We start from the raw sequence: 22,331 nt of genomic DNA on the forward strand, positions 1-22,331 counted from the left end.
TCCAACCCAGACCATCAGTAGTGCCTGGGCTGAGGAACCCTGGATCAGAGAGCTCACACAGTCTGGCCTATCTTCCCCCAAAGTGTCTCTCCTATTACCAGGAGATAACCCCTAGGGTGTTATCCCAAGGTCACCTCTTTTCCAAGCAGACACTATCTCTTTCCAAGTTCCTTGTAAAACATGGTTTCGAGTGTCTCATTGGTAATGTGGTACACAGGCCTGAGCACATTACCTGCAGAGCTGCCACCCAGAGTTGGACAGGTATGTGGCCAAGGGGACAAATGGAGGCTGAAATTGACCCTGCACTCTGCTAACCAGGCTGCTTCCCCGGCTAGAAGCTCCTAAAGGGTGCTGTCTGGATGGGCTAATGGCAGCCCTGAGAGGTAGGGGAGCCTCACAGAGCAGGGCAGGGTCCTCTACCCCATCTCAGGTAGAGCCACTCTTTCCCCAGAAATAAACTTTGTTGCTGACACCCTGGCTCCTGACTCCAGTGTCAGCCTGACATCATTAACCCCTCCCAGCCGCCTACTTTGCTCTAACCCTCAGAGCGGAGACTTAGAGAAAATGCCCTCATGGGCTTATTTAATCCTGTCCTCTGCCACCCCCAGTCCCTGCACCAGCCCCACCTCTTCCCAGTCCCTGCTTCCATCCCTCCTTACTGGACAAGGGTCGAGGCTTCCAGCACTTGATATGAAAGCAGTTCTCAAACAGGCCACTGAAAAACACTTCACGGGACTCTTCATTCACAAGGCGAACCCAGAAGGGGAAGATGGTGACCAGCAGTATGAGCAGGTAACCCAGTGAGGTCAAGGCCGGGGCTATGGCCCATGTGAAGCCCTTTATGTCCTTGTCCTCTAAAGACAGCATCACCTGTGTAAGGGAAAAGTGAGGGTGAGAGGTGGGGCATCTGATCCCAATTCTCATGTGGCACAAGGAGAAAATGCCTGTGGAAAAGCTAGCACATATGTGAGGCCCAGTAAATACTGATTTCTTTGCTTTGATAAACTTGACAGCCTTATAGACTTCTTCAGTGGACCTAAAAAACACGACATTTTCTGCCACTAACTCACCGGCTGATCTTGGGAATGTGGGGTCCCCTCTCTGAGCCCCAATTTCCACCTCTGCAAAATGAAGAGGTTGGATTAGGCTCTCCCCAACCTCTTCCAGCTCTGAAGTTCTAACCACTCAATTCTAATGGGTGACCATTAACATCCAACCCATGGCCACAGAGGAGCCTCTCCACTGCTCTCTTTCCATCAGCTATTTGCCTGTTGAGATTTCAGAATGAGGACCTGGGGAGAGAAGACCAGAGTCTGAAGTGCCCTTACTCAGTAGCTGGTCTTCTTGCCCCAGAACCCCGGTTTAGATGGGAAGGGGTCCAACTGGCCAGAAGCACTCTGCTGAAAAATGAGCAGATCATATGTACAAAGGAAGTTTCCCAACTAGTTCCACAGACCTTCCTGAAGCCCTAGGTACCCTCTAGGCCTGGAGGTCAAGGCCCTCAGTTAAGGATCACTCATATCTTCTCCTTCACCACTGTCATTACAGATGCCGTCTTTTGAAGGAGTACCTGAGACGTAGAAGATAAGAGCTGGCTGGACTTGGCTTTAGACGCTCTCAATTAGCATCCCAGCTTTATCACTTGCTGGTTGTGTAACCATGGGAAACTTGCTAAAACATTCAGGAGTTTGGGTCCCCACTTGGAAAAGGGAGGATATGACACTTGCCCAGTGGGTCATTGGGAGGACCAAATGAAAAACTGCACACTGAAGGGTCAAGTACAGTGCTGGGACTCAAGAGCTTAGTTAAAGTTGGGGGGTGAAAGGATGGACTTCTCCTAAAATTCAAATATTCCTGTGGGAAAAGGGACTAGTGGCCACTCACAATCTAAGGGCAAGTTTGTTCAACTAGTCTGCTTTCCTCTCTGCCTTTGCCAAGCGTGGCAGCCCTGAGGAATGAGTCTTCCCCAAGGTGGAGAGGAACAAGTAGAGGAAGGAGAGGAATTGAGCGGGAGCCTGGGGTACTGCAGGGAGGGCGGGCCTCATTGGAACGCATCGAACGGCACTGATGACCTGGCCACCTGGTGGTGCAGAAGGGAGGCATCAGGGGGTGAGAGACACACATGGCAAGGGAAGTGAGAAGCATCTCAATACAACAGTCCTTCTTTCCACGGGCTGTGCTTGGCAGCACTAGGGACTCCAGCTGTGCACAGGTGACTGCAGGTGACAGGGTCCTCAGAGTAAAGGCACTGCTCCTAGCTCTCTGCACTCTGTGCAAACACCCTTGTTCACACCCAGGCACTAAGGCCTCTCCACAGTCCATGATGCAGACCCCCCTCACTCCAGCTGGGGACTAGGGGTGTCTCTGAAGCTTTGAGAACTAAAGCAGAGCAAGCATAAAGGCAGAAGGCAATGGTGTGGGCACCCTCCCGGCTACACTGTTTATTGTTCCTCTTTGAATGCTGTAGGAGTGCTTTGGAAATGTCCTAACGTGCTCTTCCTTTCTGTCACTCACGAGTTTTCTCTTCTCCTCACCTGAAAAATTGGATCCTTCTCTCTCTGCAAGGCTCCCCTTTCAATCTCCCCTCCACCCTCTAGGCTGACCGATAAGTCACCTAAACTTTAGAACCTTTGGTTCCTTTGCTCTAAAATGATGAAGTCAGTGGGACAGCGTGTTGAGTTCTAGCTCTAAAACTCTCCAGGTAGAATTCACGGCTACATATTGATCCCCATGCCCTGGATGGGGTTGGGGTACCCTGGACATTTTCATCGATGGTCTGTACCCCTTCTTATCTCCTCCCCGCAATCTAAACTTGCCCAAAGCTGACCATTTCAGTTATTCTCCCCATCACCCACACTGTAGCCAGGAGCTCATGCTGGCTTCTCCCATTCTCCCATGCTTCTGGATCATCAGCCTCCCAGTTTTCACAAAATTTTCCAACTACCAACCCTTCCCGCCCCCCCCCCCACAATGTCTCCCTCCAGTGCTGGACCACAGTCCACCCCAAGCCTCTGTAGCTTCCATGTCTGGGGTCCTTCCCTTGGGGGTACCCTCTCTGCTCATCCAGACCTTTTAAATTCCACTTCTGCAAAACTCAACTTGGTCCTGTATACTCCATGTAGACCACCTGGCCACTACCCATTATCCATCCCCCCCACAAAAGTTAACTGTGTACTTACTGGACGCCCCATGCCCAGGTTAGGCCAATGAGAACAATTCAGGGACAAAAAAAAAAAAAAAAAGACAGGAATTTGCAGGCTCTTGGAAACTGCTGCAGAGAGAGACAAAGAAACACATTACATGATACAGTGCTTTCCTCTCCCCAGCCTGGGGGTTACCATGGGGCCACCCAATGTACCACCTCCTGTCTGCACCCCCCGCCCCACCCCCACCCACCTTCCATCCCCAGCCCACTGTCCAGTGAGGAGGACCTTGTGGGCCTTTCTCTGAGGACAGGCCAGGATCCTGTGTGGAAGAGCAGTTACTGCTGGGACTGCACGCATATGCAATTTGAGGAATGAACGGAGGCCAGACTCAAAGGACCACTGACATTTTAATATAAAAGAGGATTTGCAGATCCCTTTGTACTGAAGAAACGAGTGAAGGCTCCAGGATCCCAGTCAGCCAGAGGAGGCCATGGACCAGAAAGCCTCACAGCTGCCCTTCCCACCTCACCAGCTGCTACTGGCCAGCAGTTCAGTTCAGTGATTTCCAAATGTGAAATTTAGTGGAATCTGCAATTTTTAATAGGTATGTTAATATGCGTGTGTGAGAATGGGAGAGAAAATGGAGGAAGGTAGGATTATCAACTTTTTATTTTGCCAAGGGCGTTCAAAACAAAACAAAAAATCCTGTCATCTACTATCACTGACTGTTTTAATTGTTATTTAAAAAGGACCTCAGACACTGGAAAACAGAAGAGCTGCATCTCCCCGCTGGGGCCAGGAGGCGCGTCTGAGAACTACCCCCTTGGGTGGAGGGTTCTCAGTTGGGGGGTTGGCTCTGGGACAGTCTCTCTGAACCACCCTTCAACAGCCTGAGTGCAGCCCTGTCACCTCCCCAGGCCCTGTGCACCCCCGGGGACACCTGGAAACTGTACTGGGGGATAAAGAGGTGGGTGACATAAAGTACACCTGGGTTGGAACAGGGAACAGACCAGGAGGGACCTGTCCTGGCCGAGGGAAGGCCATTGTTCCCCTGCAACCTTCCACTGCCCAGACCTTCCATGGCCTCAAAGTCACAGTGACATTTTCCACATCCAAAGATGGGCCCCAATCTGGCCATCTGCCCCCAGACACTACCCTACAGGTCCCAACAGCTCAATGGGTTATGTTTAGCCCTGGGGAGGGGTTGTCTGCTCCATGCCCTCCCCCTCCGGACCCATGAAGCCACCTCCACTCACCCTCCACTGGCCTCCCCGCCCTCTCCAGGGGCACCATTGGTATCTCCGGGTCTCCCTGGCAGGACTCCCCTCCAGGTGACCCCACTGCAGTGGCGCGAGCCACCAGCACCCCACTCGTCTGCCCCTTCGGCCCGCAGTCCAGGCTGCCGTTGGCCCCAGAGGCCAGGCACTGGTATGCTTGGTCTCTGAGCAAAGTCCCCCGAGCCCTGGGGCCCTACAGAGGAAGACAGGGGCTCACCCCTCAGAAAGGTTGTCCAGCCGCTGCTGACCTGACCCTCCTCTAGAAGAATCTGGCTTCAGGGGTTGTTCTCAGTCAGGCCTCGCTCGCCAGCGCGCAGAACAGGGTGGGGGTTAGAGCAAGCAAGCTGAAGTCCACCGGATCTGAATTTGAATTCCAACTCTGCCATTACCAGCAGGGTGACCTTGGGTAAGTTACTTCTCTCTCCTGGGTGTCAGTTTTCTCATCTGTGAAAGGGAATTAATAATAGTAACTCCGCCTGACGGACGGCAGAAAGCGTCCAATGAGAAGTGGCTGGAAAACACGTCATGATTGACCGCCCCGCCCCCCACCCCACCCCCGAGCATACAGAGATAGTGCTGCACAAATAGCAGCCTCGACTGGGAATCTGGAAGAAGCCCTGGGTTTCCTGAAAACCCAGGGCCCTGTCAATTCACTTCCCTTCCCCAAGACCCTAGCTCCCAACCACGCTCCAGCCTTCATACTGCGCATGTGCTCTGGTCTCCCTCAGGCCTTCCTGGCCCTGACGTTCATTTCCCTTCTCTGCCCTCCTAGAATACGGTGTTTGAACCTCTCAACACCGGGGCTGGTTTTAAACTTTTCAAAGAGAGGGCACTCAATGGAGGCAGGACTGGCTTCCAACCCTGGGGAGGGGCGGTGGGGTGGGGTGGGGTGGGGGCGGTTGGTTCTAGTGGCCAAAGCAGGTACTCCTGGAGTTGGATAAGTCACTAGCTCCCCTTGCTCTGAGTCTGCGCTCACCTAGAAAATGCATTTACAACTCGTAAGATTTTTAGACTCCAGGACATGGACCATGTCTAGAACCCCTTCACACCTCTCCACTAGGTATGTAGTACATACCAAAAGACAACAGGGAGGGACGAGGGGCATGGACCACACTACTTTACATCATCTATGATGTGATAGGCACATGACAGGCTTTATGCTTCCAGATTCTATCTGTCATAAGGTTTAGAACCCAACTTGTAAATGTTCAGGCAAGAGAGGGCCTTCATTGGCTTAGCTGGTCAGGGGAGAAGAACAGCTGGCGAGGACTGGAGCCAGGCCAGGAACACCCCTGGACAACTCTCTGACCTGATCTCAGGAATGTAGCTTTGATCTCCTCCATCTGATAGGCTTTCTCCAGGTATAAGGGTAAACAGGCAACTTCCAGACCCACACCCTCATATTTAGCCATCCTAGGGAAAAAGAATGTTTTCCTCACCCTGTTCCCACCCCTCCTTGGTTCAAAATTTCCTAGGGAAGCATTCAGATTGTCTTGGTTTGGGTCACATGCTCATTCCACTCTGGCGTAAGAAGATGAGTCAGCTGTGCCCCACAGTGGCCAGGCAGTAGGGTCATCTAGGAAGCCAGCAATTTGGACCACATATTTGGAGCAGACTAGGGAGAACTTTCTTAAAGAAAAGGGGATAGTGTTCTCAGACAAAGGGAGAAATGGTGGCAGACCATGACAGCATTTTCATATGCACTGTTATACATTACTTTTCAATGCCATTACACATCAAATACAAAAATGACAGGCACTAGAATTCCGGCCAAGATGGAGGCATAGGTAGACACACTGTGCCTCCTCACACAATCAAAAGAAGGACAACAAATTTAAAAACAAAAAACAACCAGAACTGACAGAAAATTGAACTGTACGGAAGTCTGACAACCAGAGTTAAAGAAGAATCATTCATCCAGACCAGTAGGAGGGGCGGAGATGGGCAGCCAGGCAGAGAGGACTCAGGGCAAGGCAGCTGACTGGAGGACTGGGGTAGGCAAGGCAGCGGCTGGCAGATGGAGGGGGGGTGTTGGGGGGGTGGAGGCGGTGGCTTGTGGACCAAGGGGTCCCACATTAGCATGCAGATAAACCAGGAGGAACAACTGGGAGCGAGATAGACCACACAACCCAAGGTTGCAGCATGGGGAAATAAAGCTTCAAAGCCTCTGACTGAAAACACCTGTGGGGGTTGAGGCAGCAGCAGGAGGAACTCCCAGCCTCACCGGAGAGTTCGCTGGAGATACCCACAGGGTCCTAGAACGTACACAAACCCACCCACTTAGGAATCAGCACCAGAAGGGCCCACTTTGCTTGTGGGTAGCTGGGGAAGTGACTGAAAACTGGCAGAGAGTTGAGCAAGTGGCATTGTTCCCTCTCAGGCCCCTCCCCCACAGACTGCGTCACAGCACAGTGACGTGGGGGTTGCCTTGGTGAACACCCTTACTACATACCAGGTGCGGAGACAAAAAAAAAAAAAAAAAAAAAAAAAAGGCCCAAATGAAAGAACACATCAAAGCTCCAGAAAAAATACAACTAAGCAACGAAGAGATAGCCAACCTATCAGATACATAGTTCAAAACACTGGTAATCAGGATACTCACAGAATTGGTTGAATACAGTCACAAATTAGAGGAAAAAAATGAAGGCTATGAAAAGTGAGATAAAGGAAAATGTACAGGGAGCCAACAGTGACGGGAAGGTAACCAGGACTCAAATCAAGGGTTTGGAGCAGAAGGAAGAAGGAAACTTTCAACCAGAACAGAATGAATAAGAATTCAAAAAAATGAGGAGGGGCTTAGGAACCTAGAGGATATCTTTAAATGTTCCAACATCTGAATCATAGGGGTGCCAGAAGGAGAAGAGGAAGAGCGACGAATTGAAAACTTATTTGAAAAAATAATGAAGGAGAACTTCCCCAATCTGGCAAAAGAAATAGACTTTCAGGAAGTCCAGGAAGCTCAGAGTCCCAAAGAAGTTGGACCCAAGGAGGAACACACCAAGGCACATCGTAATTACATTACTCAAGATGAAAGATAAGGAGAGAATCTTAAAAGCAGCAAGAGAAAATGAGACAGTTACCTACAAAGGAGTGCCCATAAGACTGTCAGCTGATTTCTCAAAAGAGACCTTCCAGGCAAGAAGGGACTGGCAAGAAGTATTCCAAGTCATGAAAGGCAAGGACCTACATCCAAGATGACTCCATCCAGCAAAGCTTTCATTTAGAATGAAAGGGCAGATAAAGTGCTTCCCAGATAAGGTCAAGTTAAAGGAGTTCATCATCACCCAGCCCTTATGTTATGAAATGTTAAAGGGATTTATCAAAGAAAAAGAAGATAAAAAATATGAACAGTAAAATGACAACAAACTCACAGATTAACAACCAAACCTAAAACAAAACCAAAAACAAGCTAAGCAAACAAGTAAAACAGGAACAGAATCACAGAAATGCATATCCCATAGAGGGTGATCGCGGGTGAGTGGGAGGGGAAAACAAAAATGACAGGCAATATTATTCCCATACCACAGACCAAGAAATGAGTCTCAGGTTAAGAACTTGTCCAAATCATCGTGGAGGTTACTAAAAGGTCATGGATGACTGCTAAGAACATTAGGCTGCAGAGGAATAGATTCTTCGCACTGTGCTGGAGTTTATCATCTTTGCAAATTATTCACCAATGGCAAAAAAGAAACATATCTTTACATAGGATAGATCTTCAACAAGTGAACAAACAGCACTACTTTGCGTGGAATAACCTGTAATCATGTGCATCCAGAAGAGAGAGAGAATGAAGGCATGTTCTCGCCAAAAATCTTTAATCAATCCTCAAAACCAGGGGTGTCAAACTCATTTTCATGGGGGGCCACATCAGCCTCGCGGTTGCCTTCAAAAGGCTGAAATAATTTTAGGATGGTATAAATGTAACTACTCCTTAACTGTTAAGGAGCCGAAATTACATTCGGCCCTTTGAAGGCAACAGCAAGGCTGATGTGGCCCCCGGTGAAAATGAGTTTGACACCCCTGCTCTGAACCTTGCTCCAGTTTAGAGGAACTATAGAGGGTTGAGGAGGGAGTGAAACACCACCAGAGGAAAACAGAAGTCAGTTTTCTGAAAAATTCTAAAGGATAACTATTCTGACTCCTCCTAAAGTGAATGTGATTTAAAAAAAAAAGGGTGGAGGAACTGTTCTAGATTAAAAGAAACTAAAGAGACAAAACCAAATGCAACATGTGACCTTTGATTTTATTTTGATTTGAAATGAAAGAGGCATAAAACACATTCTTGGAGCAGCTGGGAAAAATCTGAAGATGGACTACACCTTAGATACTATCGTGGAATTACATTCATCTTCTTAGGTGTGCTGATAGTAGCGTGATATGTAAGAGAACCACCATAATCTTAGGAGAACCATGCCACAGTATCTAGAGGTGAAGGTTATAGCCAGGCTTACTTTTTAATGATTCAGAAAAACAAGTATATAGATAAAAAGCAAACATGGAAGAATGAATGGTTGTTCATCTAAGTGGAGGATATAGAGAGTGTTTACGATACTACTCTTTCAACTTTTCTGTATATTGAAATCTTTCAGATAAAACATTGGAAAAAATAAAAAGAACTTGTCTGACAACACAAACCACACAGCCAGAACCTAAACTCAGGTTTATCATTCAGCAGCCTGACATGGGTGCTTTCTCTAATAACAGATACAGTGGTAGGTGCATACAGTCCCTGCCCTTATGGAGCCTGCAATGGAGCTAGCACAGAAGACAGCAAACGAACAACTCATTTTTTTAGTGTGATCAGCGCATAAAGGAACTATAGCATGCTACAGGAATTGCAGAACAACAAAAGTTCAGTCCAAGGACTGCCAAGATGAGATTTGGACAGAACCTTATTCCCCAAAGGGCCTGCGTGGTGCAGAGGCTTTCGCCTACTCTACGGCAAGAACTGTACATGGCAAGCTTGTGCGCTCACACTCGGGACAAAAGTCACTTACCTCTGTTACATGCAATGCACATGCATGTTTTTTATTCCATTCTAGCCCTCCCTCTTTCTCCTTTTACCCTTAGTGCTAGTTGCACCTCATTACAATTAATTAATTTTATAACCCACTATTGGCTTTTTCGAGTTGAAAAATACTGTGTTCAAGGACCCAAGGCATTTCAAAATGACTGGGAGGAGTGGTCACAGAAAGGCTGGAAAGTCGGTGGGCAGGACTAGCATGTGAAAGGTCTTGTAGAATTTCATCCTGAGGACCATGAGAGGCCTTTGATGGGATTTGGGCAATCACATTTGGGTGCTAGTGCTAAAATTCATTTCTCGTCTTCTATTTTCCCTTTGCCCAAAGACTTCTACACCTCTTTAGCCACAGCAAAGGAGATGCCCCTCACCCATTTGGATGCAAAGTATGGCTGGGGACTGCCAGGCCAGCACCTCCTAGGACTGGAAATTTTAGAATGTGTGCACAAGTGTAGATTATAGCCTCCTCTAGAAGCATTTTCATATTTTCCCAGGGAAAGGAAAAGGGAATTGCCTGCTGGAAAAGTGGGTGGAGTACCCATGAGTTGGGGCTGGAGTCTCTAGGGTTCTAACTTCCCCCAGGCTCAGCTCTTCCCCAGGCCAGAGCTCCAAATTTGCCATTGGTTCTAGAGCTCAGAATTGCCCAAACTGGAGTTTTAGTGGGAAATGAGCAGACCCTGCCTCTATGAAGGAATCCACCCAATAGCTGGCTTCACACCCAACACAATGGGCCCCTTCCACTGCTCCTTCCTTCTAACCTGGAACACCCTCTCTCCTTCCGCATAGGCACCTGATGCTCTCTATACTCCTGTCCAAGGCCTCTTGAAGCCCTCAGTGACTAAGCCACCAGACCCTATGCGGTCTCTGTGTCCTTCTCTCTCAGCACCTGTGAAGCACTGATATCCTCTATTGTGCAGATCCCCAAACTTGGCTGCACATTAAAATTACCTGGGAACTTACAAAATCCCAATGTCCAGGCTATATCCCACAGCAAATACATAGAATCTCTAAGATTGGGACCGAGTGATTCCAGTAGGCAACCTAAGTCAACAACTACTGCTCTGGTATGTCTCATATTGTCTTGCTGCAGCTCAGAGCCATGAGGGGCAGGAGATGGTATCACTATGCATTCGGGTGACCAAATGTCCTGGTTTGCGCAGGACTGAGCATTTCAGGAGGTGGGACTTTCAGTTCTAAGATTGAGAAAGTTCTCGCAAACTGGAATGGGTTGGTTGCCCTCATGTTCACCTGACTGAGCACTAAAATCTTCGTGAACTAGTCTGTTCACTAGTGATCCTTGTGCCTGAAGAACTAGAGACCCTCTGCCAGACAAAGTCTCTTCTCTCCTTTCCTGGCCTCCACAGGCGCCTCTGCCCTTGGAGCCTGGCGCATGACCCTGCACATTCACCTTGTCTTACTGTCATTCCCTGCTGTGCTCCTATGCCCATCGGAATCCTGCCCAGCCTTCATACCCAGCTCTTTAAGCCCTGTCTCATCCTGAAGCTTCTCAGACTCCACAGGAGGAAAGGGCCCTTTCTGTGGCATAAGGGGGTGGGGAGGGACTCGTGCCAAGTGAAGTGTGTGGGCACAGTAGCTCAGAGCTGAGATCTGGCCTCTTAGGGTACAAGTTCATACTCAGGACATCCAGACAGCAAGGGGATCCTTAGAGCCAGGCGACTCTTATTTAATGTCAATAATCACCTGTAAGAATGACAAAGGACGGAAGGTGGAGGAGCGCAGAGAAGAGAGTTGAGACAAACAAGAAGACCCTGGTTTCCAGTAAACAGATTCATTCCCCAGCCATCCACTGAACACCTACTGGGTGCACAGCACCAGACCAGGCATGGAGGCTCTAGGAGAAAGGCAACCTTCAATTTCAAGAGTCCACAATGTCACTTTAATTTTCACTGATTTTTTTTTTTTTAGATAATCACTAATCCAGACTAACTGGAGGAAAAATAATCTGGTTATTTTAGATGAAAAATAAGCATTTATGACAAAGCAGTTATTTCTCTCAGATACCTAGAATAAATGTAATAATGTACTACCTAAGTAGAGGTACATTTGGAACTTCTTTTAATGATTAAAACATTCATGGTAAATAGATGCTCACTTTTTTTTTTTAGTTTTATCAGTCAATTAAGTATCACACTACTCAAGTGCTCGGCAAAGTTTTTCATCAACAATTATGTGATGGTGAGGCTCTGCCTCAGGATATAATGGAATTTTTGTTATAAAGTAGTTTGAACAGTAGCTTTTTCTGATAGGAAATCTTGAAAATCATTGAATATCTTTTTAAAAAACAGCCAGAAGTTCATTCTTCTTTCCATCTGAATATGAACCAAATATGTTTTTCTCATAAGGATAGTAAGCATGTGTCACTAGGGTTCAGTCAGAGAAGCAGAGCCAGGAGGAGATGCGCACACACGCACACCTGGCCCAGCTGCAGAGGTCAATCAACGGGTCAGCAACAAAGAATGTGAACTATGAAATAACCGCTGCTTTTCTTCTGCCCTCCCAACCTCCCAACCATCTCCTAAAGCCACATGAACGGAAACATATAAGAAAAGGAATTCTGGCAACGCAGGTCAGGCTACCCAAGCTGACACAGAACAAAGCCATGACGTCACACTGAGAAAGTATTTGGCTTAGAAAATCTGTGCATTTATGTCACATTAAACAAAGGGACTCAGCAGTCTGCAGGACACTGGGGAGTAAAATATTGTCCCAAGCAGACCCAAGAGCCATTTCTATCTAGTTACAACAAACAGGGCATTTGAGCTGGAAGAAAAGTGATTGGGTTCAAAGGTCACCTATTGCTTTCCTGACCTATGAGTCTAAATTCAAAACTCCTTGGTTTTTTCTTCCCTGAAATAGACCTAACTCATTCCATTTTCAGAAGACGACTATGGCGATTTGAAAAGCAAACCACAGAATCCCCATCTGATGGAGATCCTCGATATCAAAGGGAACTAGTACTAAGGTTCCACTTCACTCAGCAGCTTTGTAGTGCTGCATTATGCCCCTTCTGTGCCCTTCTCCAATACATACCTGGGTTTTTCCCACACTGGTCATTCCTCCAAAGTGAACCTGCTGAGCTGAGTAAGGTGGGAACTTAATCTAAAGGTTTTCATACACTGAACACACCTATGGGATCCGTCTACTATGTGGAGTTTTAGGTCTTAATAGTTTTAGGTCTTAATACAAGTAAGAGCTGAAGTAGGCCTAAAGGCTGTCCACACTCACTACATACACCCCAGGGTGAGTTCTGAGCTTCAACTGGAGCTGAACTCCAACCAAAGGTAGTACCACCTTCATTCCATCCAGTTTCTCCCTTGCATGAATTCCCAGATGATCAATAAGGTATGAATTACACTGGAAGGTTTTCCCACGTTCTTTAGATTCAGAGAGTTTGACTCCACTGAGTTTTCTGATGCTGTACAGGTCTTCCCACATTCACTGCCTTCACAGGGTCTCTCTCCAGTGTGAATTCTGTGATGTTTAATATGGAGTGAACTCCTACTAAAAGATTTCCCACACTCGTTACAGTCATAAGGAGCTGTATGGGCTCTCTGATGTTCGATAAGGTGCGAATTATGACTAAGTTTTCCCAGTTATTGCAATCATATGGTCTCTCTTTGGTGTGAACTCACTGCTGTTCTATTAGATTTGAGCTCTGACTAAAGGCCTTCCATATACAGTACATTCATAGGGTTTCTCCCTAGTGTGGATGCTCTGATGTCGAATAAGACTTGAACTCCAACCAAAAGCTCTTCCACATTCACTACCCATGTAAGGCACCTCCCCTGTGTGAGTTATCTGATGCTGGATAAGGTGTGAGCTGTGCCAGGTTTTCCCACACTCACTACATTCATATGTATTCAGTGTATGTTCTTTGATGCTGCATAAGGTGTGAACTATGGCCAAAGGCTTTTCCACATTCGTGACACTCATAAGATTTCTCTTGCATGTGGATTTTTTTTTTTTTTTGTTTAAATATATTTATTGATTATGCTATTACAGTTGTCCCATGTGGATTTTTTCATGCTGAATAAGGTAGATGTTCTGCCTGAAAATTTTCCCACATATATTATAGATTTGAGATTTCTCTTCAGTAAGAATTTGTGGCTGTTGGGTAAAGTTTGCAATATTTCCGAAGTTTTGTCCATATTCAAAGTTTGTTTTGTTTGCATTCATCTCCTTCATGTAGTTGTATCCCTACTGCAAGAATTTTCTGCTTTATAATTAATCGATCCTCAGTCCAGGTCTCACCATCTGACAGAAAATATAAAAAAGGTAAATGTAACAAGAAAAACTTCTGGTGGGAAACAGGACAATCAAAGTATTCCAGAAATATTTGATTAAAAAAAAAAGTTTTAAAAACATGGTCTTGCCATGTAGGGGAAAGACTGATACAAGTTGAGCAGATTTGGAGAAAATTAGAATTTATATATGAGGTAGCCAACCAGACAGAAATACTGGAATTAACAGAAAAGAAAAGCAGAGCTTGAGGGAAGTGCGATGTGTCAGATCACAGGGCAGGTGACGTTGGGGAATCCGTGTGAGGAGGGGCAGGGACTTCACAGATAAATAAGGCAGGAGAGCCTCATCTCAGAGCTTCTGTCCACACGGTGCCCTGGCCGATGGATTGTCTGTGCTGGAACAGAGAAGACTCCCCTCACCTAATCATGCCCCAACACTGTCTTCACCCCTGTTGAGTCTCTGTCTAGACACAGATGCTCACATGCTCACTCACAAACACAGACACACTCAGGTTGTATATGCACTTTTTAGAAATAGTGAGATTGGGAGGATTTGACAAAGGCAGGTGAGGGGAAGAAAGGAGGGGAAGTTGTTTAAAATATGAAGCAAAGTACAGACAAACATTTCCAAATCTGCTTCAACTCTAAGCAATATACAAAAATAAATTCTGTACCCTAGCTGTATCTAAGGGAGATGTGGCAGAAAACACCTCCCATTTACTTTAGTACAAATAAGTTTTACTTATTAAATGGGCTTACTGAAGCCAATGAAGTTGTTTGCAGTGATACTGGAAAAAGCAGGTCCTCTGCTTAGAGGGACCTTTCTGGAAGAAGGTGGTGCTGAGGAATTTCCAAAGCAGCATTTCCATCAGCAGTGAAAGCCTAAAACATATGCAGCCCTGATTTTTTTAGATAACGGTCACTGCCTTTAAGGAACTTAATAATTGTATGTGATATCATCACAGAACCATATTTACATTTATTCCACCTCCAGACATGCCCTCATCTTCTGCATGTTCAATTTGGATACTGGGGTAAGCGGGGGAGGTTGCAATTTCTTTCCCGTGATGAGAACTTGTAAGATCTACTCTTAGCAACTTTCAAATATTCAGGACGGCATTGTTAACTATGGTCACCACGTTGCACATTACATCAGCAGGACTTATTTATTTATAACTGAAGTCTGTGCCTTTTGACGATCTTCATCCAATTCCTCCAACTACCACACCTCACCACCCGCAAGGACCAATCTAATCTGTTCATTGTTCATGTATCTTTTTGAGTTTAGATTTTTTAGATCCCACATACAAGCGAGATGACACAGTATTTGCCTTTCTCTGTCTGACTTTTTCAATTAGCATAATGTCCTCAAGGTCCAGCCATGTCATCACAAATGGAAGGATTTTCTTCTTTTTTAAAAATGGCTGAGTGACTTTCCATTGCATACTCATACCACATTTTCTTTCACTTACTCAGGCTGTTTCTATGTCTGGCTATTGTAAATAATGCTGCAATGAACAAGGCGGTGCAGAGAGCTTTTAAAGATAATGATTTTCTTTCCTTCAGATAAATACCCCAAAATGGAATCGCTGGATCATATGGTAGTTGCATTTTTAATCTTCTGAGGGGCCTTCATACCATTTTCCATAATGACTATACCAATTTACCAAGAGTGCACAGGGTCCCTTTTCCTCATATCCTCACCAATAATTGTTATCCTTTGTCTTTCGGATGATAGCCATTCTAATAGGTGAGAGTGGTTTAGTGTTTTTACATCCCCCTGCACATGTGTTTACCTTATGTGTCAGACAGACTACAAGCTCCTGGGGAACAGGGACTACGTCTGACAAGCCAAGTATCTAAAGACTGAGAAAGACATCAATCAGGTCTAAATACTAGCAGGACAATTCTTTTTAGCAAGGTACCATAATGAACTCAAGTCCCTCACTAATGCCTAGAGTAGCACAATCCAACAGACCTTTCTGTGGTTATGGAAACTTCCCACTTCTGCCCTGTCCGATACCGTACCCAACAGTGCCTAATGAACACTCGGAAGGTGGCTAGTGCAACTCAGGAGCTGATTTGTTCATTGTATTTCACTGTAATTAATTTAAGTTTAGTTAGCCATTTATGGCTAGTGGCTACCCTACTGGACAGCATAACTCTAGAGCTTTCTAAATCTGCCAAATCTGTCCCACAGGGCTTGGGGCACCTAAACTTAGAAGGCCTTCAAAACTGGATTCATTAATTAGGATGAAACACAAGAAAAGAGAATGAATGGAGCCTCCCATCAGTTCACTGACAAGTGAAAGGGCAATAACCTGGACATTCCGCCACCTGGACTTGGAATACTTCATAAAAATTGCCTTCTGTACTTGGCTCAGGCAAATATGAAAATGCAAGCTTCTGCTCTGTCTCCCTGGCCTGGCCCTTACCTGTCCTTCCAGTCTCATTCTGACCTTGTCCCCTACACAAAGACTCTTCTACTGTCTTCTTCTACTGACTCTTCTACTGTTGAACCAGTCTATTCAGTCTCTATCACAGCACGTGAAGGCTCAGACATTCTAGAGGATGTGCCTACTGTCAGAAACTGAACAGTCTGCTGGACATATTCAAATATGTAACTCTCACTGCGTTCGGGCCCTGTTCAATATCACCTTCTCCATGAAGCTGAAGGTGATCCTTCTCCTAGCCCTCCTGAAATAGTTCTCATCCTCACGAGTCATATGGCACTCCACTCATTCACATTCACTCAGTGTGCGTGCCGCAACATGCCACATACCATTCCAGGCTCTGAGATATATCAGTGAGGAAAACAGACAAAAATCCTGCCCTCTAAGATCTTTCATTTTACTAAAGGAGGTGGATAATAATATCAATTACATACTATTAGAAGGTGATAAAAATGCTATAGAGGAAGAAAGCAAGGAACAAGGATTACAGTGCCAGGTGGAGTGAGTGGGCAGAAGAATGACAATTTTAAATAACATTATCAAAGAAGAACTAAGAAAATGACATTTAAGCAAAGACTTGAAGTAGATAAGGGTATCTAGGAAGAAGTATCGCACACAGAAGAAACAGCAAGGCAGAGGCCCTGGATGTTCAAGGAGGCCGAGTGTGACTGGAGTGGAATGAGCAAGGGGGGCAGTAGTAAGAAATGAGGTCAGAAAAACAAAAAGGGGATCCGCGAGCATAGGACCCTGTAGGCCACTGTAAGAGATCCGCGTTCACCGAGTGAGACTAGAGGACACTGCGGGTTCTCACCAAAGGAAGATCTGACATTTCAGCAGGGTTATGCTGGCTGCTATGTTGAACACTGGGAGGTAACAGCAGAGGCAGGACGAGCCAGGAGGCTATTTCAATAATCCACGTGAGAGATGATGATGACTCAGCTGGATATGGTGGCAGAGGAGCTAGTAAGAAGTACTTGGATTGTGGGAAAATGTTGATGGTCTCGTCAACAGGATTACTGATTAATGGATATGGATATGAAAGAAACAAAGGTTTCCCTCTGGGTTGAGGAGCTAGAGGGGTGACATTCCCATTTACTGAGATGGGGGTATTTATAAGCCAGCTACGGCATCTCCACTAATCTAAAAAGACATTTCCATGTGGCTCTCATACCAGTCCAGACCCACGCCTCCTTCTGGTGTATGAGTATTTGGTATAATATTCTTGCAAGTTTCCTGTAGCTTTAACATTTTTCAAAATAAACAAGGGGAGGGGAGGCCCTAACTGGGTTGCTCAGTTGGTTAGAGCCTCGTCCTGATAGGCCAAGGTTGTGGGTTCAATCTCTGGTCAGGGCACATACAAGAAGCAACAAATGCATAAATAAGTGGAAAAACAAATTGATGTTTCTCTCTCTCTCTCTCTAAAATCAAGAAAAATTAAAAAAATATTTTAAAAAGAAGGAAGGAGCAACAAAGACTCCTTTCGCTGCTCCACATCCATTCAGTAAACAGTACTATTGCTTCTACCTGTTATCACTGTTAATGTCCTAAAGTCAGACCTTAAGCACTCCCCTTCTCCCTCAACAAATCAGGTTCTCTATCTTGATAGACACTCAGCTGTTCAAAGCTAGCATACCTCAACATCTCTGCCTACAAAACCTAAACTCTGGCCTGGAATTCACTTTACACTATCTCACTCTACTCTACCTTTACAATCTCATCCCCATCCCACCTTCTCTATGCAGCAGTGAATCTGAATGAATGCCTCCCAAACGTTCATCCCCAGGCATTACCTTCTCCTCTCTTTCAACCTATCAAAATCCTATTTATCCTTCAAGACCCAGCTCAAATGCAGCTCCTTTGTGAAACTTATCCTACTCCAGCCCCTAGATGGAAGTGGTTTCTTTCCTTGGAATTTCTAAGGCATACAGTTCCTGTATCCCTCATGGCATTTAATTAACCCCATTGTCTTTGGACCTTAGAAATAGCCTTAGTTTTGTGTCTTCCCCCTCAATTTATATTGAAAGGATCAGAATAAAAGATGTCTTCTACTTCTTTTTCTCCAACCACAGGACTATGTAAAGAACTCTTCATGTATCAGGTGCTTTAAACTGCTTCTGATTATTTCCCAGCAATCCATTAAAAGGAAGTTCTACTCCATCTACAGAAGAATCTATAAATCACTGAGAGTCCCAAATAGATTATTTATAAAAAAACTCTTCAGGACTGAGACACAAGTAGAATTCAGACAGGCATGTCCCCTCATGGCATGGCCCCCCTCAGCAGACGGGGGCCCGTCTGAGACAAGAGGCAGAGAAACCCAAGAGCAGCTGCTTCCTAAAGTAACAGGCAAATAAAGGGAGGAGCAAATCTATGGCATTCTTCCAGCAGGTGAACCACAGAACTGTATGATCCCAGCCCTGACCGGTGTGGCTCAGCTGGTTGTGCGTCATCTCACAAAGCAAAAGGTCGCCAGTTCCATTCCAGTTCAGGGCACACGCCTGGGCTGCGGGTTCGGTCCCCAGTTGGGGTGCATGCAAGAGGCAACTGATCAATGGTTTTCTCTCACAATGATGTTTCTCTCCCTTTCTTTCTCCTTCTCTCTAAAAATAAATAAATAAATAAAATTTATTTTAAAAACTTGTATGATCCCAGACACATTTACTTCTCAAAGCAGAAGAAATGAGCAATGCTTTTTTAGTGCCCCCCCAAAACCCATGTCCACCTGGAACTTCAAAATATGACTTTATTTGGAAACAGAGTCTTCACAGAAGATGAGGGCATAATGGATGCGGGTGGGCCCTAAATCCTATGATGGGTATCTTTACAAGATAAAGGAGAAGCCGATTCAGACACAGAAATGCCCAGGGAAGGAGGCCTGGAGATAGAGATGGGAATGATGCAACTACAAGTGAAGGAGCGCCAAGGATTGCTGGGAGCCTGCAGAAGCTAACAGTCACGGAAAGATTCTTCCCAAGAGCCTTCAGAGGGATCTCGGTCCTCATGGACTTCTAGCCTCCATGACTGTGACAGAACACAGTTGGGTTGTTTTAAGTCATACAGTTGTAGTAATTTGTTACAGCAGTGCTAGCAAACTAAGGTGCTTCCTGTTTGATTTTCACCAATCAATAAACATATGAAGCACCTACTATGTGCGAGATACCGGTATAAGTGTTAAAACAGATTTATATGACCGAAGTGCTTCAGAGCACAAAATTAGGAAGGACGACCTTACCTAGGTAAGTTGGGTATGGCACCCTCAAAGAATGACATTGAGCTAGGTCTTGAAGCATGACCAGGATCAACAAGGTGAAGTGCATTCCAGGCAAACATAACAGTATATGTTAAGGCTCAGAAACCTAAAAGGGAATACTAAATTTAAGGCGTAGTGAAAAAAATTTCAATGTGACTGAAATAAAAGCAGAAGATATAGCAGAAAAATAGAATGAGAGCCAGATAATGAAGAGACATATAAGCCACACTCAGGATTTTGGACTTTATCCTATAAGCAGAGAATATGATCAGACTTGTTTCCAGGGAAGTTTATTCTGACAAGAATAAACTTGTCTGGGGAGTCTAGAGCAGGGAAAATGAACAGTAGCATAGGAATGTTTCAACAACCTAGAAAAAATACAGTGGGTCTAAAATGAGGAAGCAACAGTGACAGGCAACAGAATCAGGCCTTTCCGAAGAAAAATTGATAGGATTTAGTAACTGAATATGAAGGGAAGGAGAACAGTAGTGGATGACTACAGGTTTTCTGGCTTGGGAAAACCAGTTACTAAAATTAACCAAGGTAGTCAGAGGAAGGTAGGGTGATAGGCAATGGCAGAAAAGGATGAGCTCAGATGCTCAGCAGTGAACCTGTGTATGTCTAGTACCCAGGCATCAGCTGGAAGCAAGAGCAGCACACAGTGGTAACAAGTCGTGGAGGGAGATAGGATCACCTATAGGAGTGAGAAGAGGAGAGGGCTGAGAACAGTCTTGGGGAAAAGCAATGTTTAAGGAACAGGTAGAGAAATAGGAGTGATAAAGGCCCTGAGAAGAGACAGACCAGGAGAAAATGGTACTTCCAAAACCAAGGAACAAGAGTTACAAGGAGGAGTGATCACAACAAAAAAATAACAAGGGGTCAAAAAATTAGGGCTGAAAAAAATTTGTTCAGTGGTTCATTAGGTAAGCCACTGGCAGCCTGGATATAACCAGTTTTGATGGAACAGAGGCAGAGCCCTGTGTTGAGAAGTGAATGGCAATTACAAAGATATTAGCAATTGGTGAAGGTTTTTTTTTTTTTAAAGAGGTATAACAGTGAAGGGAACAAAGGCAAATGTAGCCAACTGCCCTCTGCTGCTCAGTCAGCCACCAAGTCTCACAGGTTCCTGTGTAAATGTCTCTTGCATCTGATTGTTTCCTTCTTCACAGCCCCAACCTGTTTCAGAAGCTTCATGAAAGAGGCTATCCTACACTGAGTCTTCATGCATGGGATCTTGAGATGCGTGGGGTTTGGGCAGGCAGAGAATGTAGGACACAGCAATGTATGTGAGTAAGAGGACACAAATGCACAACAGTGGGTAGTGCAAAGTGTCTTCTGCATTACCCTGTGCACACACACCACTCTTGCTGAGTTTGTCTTGGGGAATATTGAGGTAAGACTTTAAAGTTGGGTTGAGACTACTGTAGAGAACTCAAAATATGAACAATGAGTACTTAAGAAGGTGAATATGGGCACTTGGTTTCTTATAAAGACTAGCAGCAAGGAATCTGTGGTAAGGATCTATTCTATCCTCTCTCATCAAAAACTGACTCCTTTCTTACTCTAAATCCTTCCAAGGCCAAACTCACAGCTTGCTAAGGGTTGCGGGTCTACTACTCAGTTCACAGGGATCTCTTCTTGTGGACTTCAACACTGTTTATTGGCCTACAGCCTCTCAATAGTTAACTATTCCCACTCAACTCTGAGCTCATGGGTGGTCAGGAGTTAAATTTTCTTTCAAGTTAGTCTCAACACTTCATAAGAGTAACTCAGTAAATACTTGTTAAATAAAATATTAGTCTGAAAATATCATTAGAAGACTACATATGTGAAAGAAAATCTCTCCAAACATAAGCCATCTCAAAGTCCACGATGTGCCTTATCTAAACCTTTGTCTCCCAATTAAATCATCAAGTCCACTTTTTTTTTTAATGGTCAGACATATACACCAGAAACAAGGTGAGATGACTGATATTAAAATGTGGATACTTATAGTTTAATCTCATTTTCCATCAGCAGGTGGCTGGCTTGTCTGCTGTATTCCATAGGCAGGCACCCTCTTGCAGTTTATACCTTGAGTGGAAAATGCATCTTCCCTAATGGTGAAAGAGAGCTTGGGAGGATTCCACTCTTTTCCTGGTGCTCGGGGTATGGGATAAACTTTGCTGGGTTCGTTCACTTATTTATCCACAGGACATTCACTGAGCTTCTCTAAAGACCAAGCAAGTTAGCAGGTGCTGGAATGACAGCTCCTCAAGACTTAGTGCTTCTGCAGGCTTGCTCAACACAGTCCGAGAGGACACATTAGTGATAGGCTTCACTTACATGCAGTAGAGTTTTAAGTAATAATAATAAAAAATATCGGCTGTCTTGCACCAGGGCTATTCTAAGTGTAACATTAATTGTGTCTGTCGAATCTAAGGCCGCGGTTAGAAGGACAGTTTAGACAAAGAAAGCCAGTTAGGTCAGCTCCTCACCCTTGCTCTTTCGAGGCTCCTGCTCAGGGGGTGGAAACAGGGACTCCAGAGACATCTGCTCAGGGAGCTTCGCCATGGGCTGAGTCCAATCCCCGGTGCTGCTCCAAGGCTAAAATCTTCTCTAAAAATTCTTCGGAGCACGACACAAGGGATGGGCAGTCACTTCAGAAAAGGGTGGGAGAACGGGTCAGATATAGGGAAAACAGTTGGTGAAGCCTTCCCAGGAGAGACTCCCAGGCCAGAAGGTCTGAGGTCATTCTCTTTTCAGGCCAGCTGGGTCCTGCCGTGAGAAGGCCACCAGGCCCTCAGCACTGGGAGGTAGCCTGCAGCCTGTGGGCCCAGGCGGGCGGGACCCAGCAGATTCCTGCGGCCCTACCCCATCCCACGGGAATCCTTCACCTCCCAGTCCGAGCCCATTGCCGCAGTCGGAGCTTGCCACCTGCAAT

At 45.6% G+C, this 22,331-nt stretch overlaps 1 protein-coding gene across 3 annotated transcripts in view; it reads right to left on the reverse strand.

Moving 5' to 3' along the window:
* The window catches only part of TMEM225B (transmembrane protein 225B), a 38,120-nt gene that overhangs the window by 15,598 nt on the left and 191 nt on the right, over positions 1–22,331 (reverse strand). The window contains exons 2-5 of one of the 3 annotated variants that reach the window (XM_045204423.2): positions 21,886–22,047; positions 4,672–4,867; positions 3,180–3,271; positions 660–870 (exon numbers count right to left, since the gene is read on the reverse strand). In XM_045204423.2, coding sequence (XP_045060358.1) covers positions 660–870; positions 3,180–3,191 — 223 coding nt within the window. In that variant the 5' untranslated portion in view covers positions 3,192–3,271; positions 4,672–4,867; positions 21,886–22,047. Of the gene's footprint in view, positions 1–659; positions 871–3,179; positions 3,272–4,640; positions 4,868–21,885; positions 22,048–22,331 lie in introns of all 3 variants that reach the window. The other 2 variants (XM_045204422.2, XM_024571526.3) reach the window with 2 other exon arrangements.

Source organism: Desmodus rotundus, chromosome 1, assembly GCF_022682495.2.
Source record: "Desmodus rotundus isolate HL8 chromosome 1, HLdesRot8A.1, whole genome shotgun sequence".
NCBI classification, from domain to species: Eukaryota; Metazoa; Chordata; class Mammalia; order Chiroptera; family Phyllostomidae; genus Desmodus; species Desmodus rotundus.